Below are 6,592 nucleotides of genomic sequence, written 5' to 3'. Positions count from 1 at the left end.
AAGATAGTAGGATGGGAAAAATGAAGGGGGGTAATCGGAGGGGGAGACAAACCATGACAGTCTATGGGCTCTAAGAAACAAACTGAGGGTTCTAGAGGGGAGGGAGATGGGGTGATGGGTTAGCCTGGTGATGGGTATTAAAGAGGGCATGTTCTGCATGGAGCACTGGGTGTTATACGCACACAATGAATCATGGAACACTACATCAAAAACTAACGATGTAATGTATGGTGAGTAACATAACATAATAAAATAAAATAAAAAGTAAAAAAAAACTCAAGAGAAAAAAAAACTAGGTAATTGTATTTTGAGTCCTGGGAATATCGAAATTAATAAGGAGGTGATAAAGAAACTCAAACTCATAGTATTAATATTTGCCTGTTAATTTAGGAATAATGCGTATGTGTGAATGACCTAAAAAATCTATAATATTAAAGGTGCTTTCACATAGCAGTCTTGTAATTTTAAGTTGAGACATCTAACAGAATACTAATTAATTCATAGACAACACGGGATAGTGAGGAGAACTTGGATTTGCCATAAGTTTATTTAAATTTATTTAATTTATATAAGCCATTTTTTTTACTTGGCAAGGTTTTGCTTATTAAGGCTAGAAGTATCTCCAGTAGCCTTTTGAAGTGCTTAAAAGAAAATAAAATACAAGTGTTGTTATGTTTTAAATTTTAAAAGGATTTAATTAAGTTTTACATATTTTAAGGCATGCATTAACTGAGTTTATAAATCGCACTCTTTGTTTCAGGAGAATTTAGCCTACTCTGCATGTATCAGTCAAATATTAGTGAATTAATAATCACAAACACAGTTTTCTTATTTCACACAAAAGTCATAACAATTTGTAGATTGAGGGAAAAAAAGATTTATAGATTGAACTTAACTAGGTTTTCAATTTGTAATTTAATATGCCAAATATTAATATAAAACCCACTTAAGTAAATTATCATTGCTTTGTGCAAAGAATTTCCTAAGGGAACTAAGAAACTCTAGTGACGAAAATAAAAAAATTTTTTTTGATTAACAATATTAGGTAGCTTTCACCCAAATTCAGTGGCTTTGAGGAGTTCATCCCCCAACATCTGGAACAGCCAGGTTATAGTAGAGGCTCTGGAGTACTTCTGAGAAGTAACTAGTTTGATGTTTTGAGAGTCTCAACGCTGAAAATCTGGCGGCTGAAAATCTGGCGGGGCGGGGGGTGGGGGGTGGGGGGGTGGGGTGCGGTGGGGAGGGGTTGTTGCAGTGTAGTTGACACACAATGTTAACATTACAATGTTACATTAGTTTCAGGTATGCAATGTAGAGATTCAACATCTTTATATATTATGCTATGCCCATCACAAGTGACAATGCTATTATAATACCATTGACTATATTCCCTATGCTGTGCCTTTCATCCCCATGACTTATTCATTCCATAACTGGAAGCCTGTACCTCCCACTCCCTTTTACCCATTTTGCCCTTCCCCCAACCCCCCCGCGCCCCCCCCCCCCCCCCCCCCGCCTACAGCAACCATCAGATTGTTCTCTGTATTTATGGGTTTGTTTCTGCTTTTTGTTTGTTTATTCATCTGTTTTATTTTTGGGGTTTCCACATATCGTATGGTATTTGTGTTTCTTTTTCTGACTTATTTCACTTAGCATAATAAGTTTTGGGTTTTCTTTTAACAGATGTTTCATAGCCAAAGACTCCAAACATCTATAGGTTGGGGGAGACACCTGTTCATTGCTAGGGGTATTCTGAAGGTAACTGCTGCCCCAAAGATTCAGGCACACACTCCCCAGAAGATGATATAAATGAAGAAAAGCAGAATTACTCCACTGTTGCTGACTTTGGAGTAATAGTCATCAATAACAGGGTTTTTTCTAACTTCAAATAGCATTGCCATTCTATTAGCCAATGTTCCTAAAGAAATAAAAAAAAAAAAAACCCAAACTGACACTTGACATCTGTAACATTGGTATCTGGCCTTCTGATGTTATGGTGTTTACAACCTATTGATAAGAAAACATTTGGATCTGAATTATCTCGATACTGAAAATTTTCTAGACTGAATTCTTTAGGAAATTTAAATACTTCTCTGTAGAGGAATCCCAGACTATCAAATCCCAGGAGGTATTGAGATGTCATTTGATTTTTGCACCTATTTAATAGACATAAGATTTTCATGGATCAGGAAGGAAAATAAAAATTTATTTCTTATTTGGTCAGTTCAATAAAATGTCTCAAACCATAACAATTTCTGTTATTTCTTTTCATAGTGGTCGATGGTTGTCTGAAGGAGAGCTATCATGATGTGTGGGAAAGGGACTTGCTCCAGACCCAGAGATTCTAGCCTGAGTTCACGCCTGCTTCTGCCACATGGCCCTGGGCTTGTGGAAAGTCACTTAACGCTTTTGCATCAGCGTCACACTCCAGTACATAAGTAAAGATCAAGTCACAGAGAATGAATAGATTTCTAGACACTGGACAATTCTGACCATTTGTTTTGCTCATTTCCTCTCTTTTCTGCCAGTGTTTTCAGAACATATTACCAAGCCTCTGAACATCGCTTTCTTGCCTTCTTCTATAAGTAGGCATCTGGGCCAAAAATTCCCTTCAGAGAACACCACAAGGTCATGGTTAACTAATTTTATCTTTGCTTTTAATACACGAATGGACAGGTTTCTTTTTACTTTCACTAATGAGATATCTTGAGTAGAAGGTATGAAGGTGCTGCTAACCCTTAGTTCTGTGAGGTTGGAGACTGCTTTTGTCCCATTCATTGTTGTATGAAAAGGCTTAGCAAATAACTTAATATGTCACAGTTGTTCAAATATTTATTAAGTTTACTGGTTGATCTGAAGTGTGCTTCATTATTCAGAGACACTAAATCATACCCAATATTTAGTTGGCATTTTAGTGTTGATTGATGTCTTAGTATGATCAGGCTGTTATAACAACATACCATACACTGGGTGACTTATAAACAACAGAAATTTATTTCTTATAGTTCTGGAGGCTAGAAGTCCAAGATCAAGGCACTGGAAGATTTGAGCCTACTTCTTAAATGGCTATCGTTTCACCAGAACCTCACCTGGCTGAAGAGGCAAGGGAGCTCTAGTCTCATTTATGAGGACTCCCCCAACACGACCTAATAACTCCCAACTGCCCCACTTGCTAATCACCTTGGTGGTCACAATCCCAGCCTATGAATTTAGGGGGACACAAAGATTCAGACCATAGTAATCAATGTCCTTAAACTCAAAGCTACAACTCAACTCAAAGAGACTTCCACACTTATTTTGACTGAAGAAACAATGAGTCACCATGATTACACATATCCACAGTACCTGACGCTAAATGGTTGATGTGTTGAGATGATTTTGTGCATATTACAATTCACATATCCCAACATGACAAGTAAAGTAGAAAAGTTTCAAGAGTGAGAACATGTAGTAGATATTTCCTAAAGGTTGGTGGGTGAGTACCTAACATTGGTAATTGAGATGAGGGGGGAAGAAAAGTGATGCAGATTTCAGTTTTGTTTTAAGATGTTTTCTTTATATACAGTTTTTGTCTCCTTGTAAAAAGAAAATAAAGAAAAACAAAAAGAGAAGGAGGAAGAGACAGAAGGATAGGAAGAAAGGAAAAAGAGAAACTCGAAACATGAAAGGGAAGAAGGAAGAAGAAAAGAAAAGGAGGTGGGATAGAAACATCTAATGTTCAGAAATTTAGTTAGTTTTATCTCAAAATCTTTATTCCAAAAATAATCTTGTATGGATCATTAGAGCTGGATCAAGATAACACCGTGTCTTCAACTTGTCTTCCTAAGTAAGCTGGGGCAGTCAGGCCAACAGTTATCAGTGTCCCTCCCTACCTTTTCATCTCCCTTTTGCATAAGTCTAGAAGGAAATAGCCAACACAAATTTAGCCCCTGACTCCCAGCATAACAGCCATAGAAGAGAGAGACCAGTGAAAAGCTAGTTCTGCTCTGAAGACAAAATTGGAAGAAATGCAATAAAAAGTCTGAGCTTGAGACACAAAAGGGTGGGCACACTTGGGATTAGCCCCAGCCCATCATTTAGCCCAAAACCTTATCTTATTCCTATAGCTCTCCCTGGGGCGGAAAAAAATGGCAACCCTCCTATGCAAATCATGGTTAGAAGAAGCATTATCACCACCTCCTCCATAAACCACATCTTCCTGGAGAGGAAACAAACCTTATCCAAGAGAGCTGAAAGCCAAGAAATGAGGCTCTGACAACAGGGGCCATCTCTGTTTTTCTCTTCTTATTTTTTGCTGATGTGTGTGTCTTTGTTTTTGTGCACTGACCCAATAAATGGCTGGGGTTTTTATTCCTAAGTGCATGATGTTAAAGAAGTCTCGTTCAGGGGAACCATAACGGTGGGTTTGGGAGGACTGAACAGGCTGTAAATGATTGACACTGTCCAACAAAGCACAATGCCATCTGATGGTGATAGAAGAACACAGACGCCTAATGCACTGAGAGAGAAAGAGTTAATGAGTAAACCACAGGTGTTCAGGACTGGGACACCTAAGTCACCATCTGCCTCACAACACCTGTGTCAGTAACAAACCCAAGCCACACTTTTCTTTTCCTGCTACCCCACTGGACGTTCGCCCACCAAAAATGTTTAGTCTCTTTAGCTGAACAAACTGAGGCAAAAGGAGAGTAAATGGCTCTCCCAAAGTCACATGATAAAATATTGCAGCCTTAACAAGAAACCAAACATTCTGTCTCCCAGATTTGTGCGCTACTGGAATGCTTGATGAGTTAATACCTCTCATTATATCACTGGTTCTAACATCAGGTGGGTTCTGAATATTATTACTTTTTTGCCATTTTTGAATTATGATAAAATCCACATCACACAAAATTTCCCATTTTCACTGTTTTTAAGTGTACAGTTCAGTGGCATTAAGTACAGTCACACGGTTGTGCAACCATCACCACCATCCACGGAACCAACTGAAACTCTGTGCCCTTGAAACAGTAACTTCTCATTCTCCTCTCCCTCTGGGCAGTCCTGGCAGCCACTGCTAAGTGTTTTTTCACAGAAAAAAAAAAAAGTTGAGCTAGGTTTACAACCAAAAGTTGTAATTAGATACAGGAGGGCGGGGGTGGTGGTAGACATAAATTCGGAACTGACTACAGGTAGGAGACAGGAGACCGTGACTGTGCTGTGTGTGTGTGGTGTGTGTGTGTCTTTAAAAGATGCTCCACCTCCCAGCCCGCCTCCTCGCAGTTTGCCACTGGGGTTTTGCAGTCTCCTGATTTCCTCTTGCCCCCCAAGGAGCCAGCATGGGCAATATCCTTTGTAGTTTCAGAAGCAGGTCTGTTGCCCTGAAGGTCACATTCTGAGCCGAGGAGTATAAAGGTAACCACTTGTTTTTCCTTTCAAAGATCTGCCCCAAAGATAGGCTGTTGCTCTTCTGGAAAGCCTGATCGGTAGGATTCCTTCAGGGGCTCAGCCCAAAGTGCTTCCTCCCATCCCCTCACCAACTTCAAAACCAAAGCTTGCCAAGACCTCTGGAGGAAAACCTGCTGGATTCCACCATTTCACACAAATGGCTAATCCTGGAGGTGGTGCTGTTTGCAATGGAAATCTGCACAAGCACGAGAAACAGAGCGACGGCTCACCCAGTGGAAACTGCGCAAAGAATGGGATAGTGAAAGAAGCCCAGGTAAGAGGCAAGCCCTCTCCTGTACTCTGAATGACTTGGACATTTCCCTCTTTCTCTCTGGTGCTGTTTGGAGCTGCCGAACTGAAAGTCCTTTCTATGAAGTGTTTTATGTGTTTTGACACTTCAGCTAATTTCAAATGCTTGGCTATGAAAAAGTTGAGCTGTGGATTAAGGGGGAACATGTCTTCTCTGTACAAGAGCGGACACACAGACCCAAGAGCCTTAAACTCCCCAAAATACAAACATATCTACTAGACTTCTGTTCTCTCATGAGTATTTTAGGGGGCAAAGTGCTGAATGCTCAGACCCGTCAGCTGAATTTCTGTGCATCAATCACAGAAGGCTACACTCCTCAGGCTTCAGCAGGAAAAAGAGCGGTGATAGTAAATGTGCTGAGGTGATGTGGTGTGGGCGGCATTTTTCCCCAGTACGTGAGAAATGCCTCTCTGGCTGAAAGGCGAATTCTTTGTGCTGTTTAGTGGAGCATTGTCATGGCTTACAGCTTGATTTGGGGCCAGAGTCCTTCTTTGAAAGGACATCACAGGCATTCCTTTCTGAGACACTTCAGAAAGGGTGGCTTATTGTTCACACTGCACACAGGAACTAAACAGACTTTTCATTGTTTTCCCATTTGATACTTTTTTGTCTTACTTGGCTCTTGGCGTTGACAGAATGTTTGATGGGGATGTACTGAGGAGGAGGAGGAGGAACTTCGGAAATATTGTCAGTGTATTCAAAGAGGGAGCCCCGGTGTATGAGGTACCCATAAAAAGGCAGTGCCCTCCTTCTCACATAATGCCCTGTGCTAAAGCTGCACAGGTGAGCTCACCTGCTTCGCGAGCAAATTAGCATAGCCAAATAGGTGGCTTCGCTCTTGGGAAATGTGAAGTT

General features: G+C 40.4%; 1 protein-coding gene across 2 annotated transcripts in view; it reads left to right on the top strand.

Annotated features, from left to right (window-relative positions):
- The first annotated feature begins 5,260 nt into the window (after positions 1-5,260).
- SPTLC3 (serine palmitoyltransferase long chain base subunit 3) overlaps positions 5,261-6,592 on the top strand; it is a 156,617-nt gene continuing 155,285 nt past the window's right edge. Inside the window, exon 1 of one of the 2 annotated variants that reach the window (XM_078056932.1) lies at positions 5,261-5,394. Coding sequence is in view for 1 of the 2 variants with exons in the window: in XM_036107222.2 (XP_035963115.1) it covers positions 5,585-5,701 (117 nt within the window). In the remaining variant the exon portion in view is untranslated. Of the gene's footprint in view, positions 5,702-6,592 lie in introns of both variants that reach the window. The other variant, XM_036107222.2, reaches the window with a different exon arrangement.

Source organism: Halichoerus grypus, chromosome 10 (genome assembly GCF_964656455.1).
Source record: "Halichoerus grypus chromosome 10, mHalGry1.hap1.1, whole genome shotgun sequence".
NCBI classification, from domain to species: Eukaryota; Metazoa; Chordata; class Mammalia; order Carnivora; family Phocidae; genus Halichoerus; species Halichoerus grypus.
Note: the sequence above shows the minus strand (reverse complement) of the source record. Positions and strands in the feature narration are given on the sequence as shown.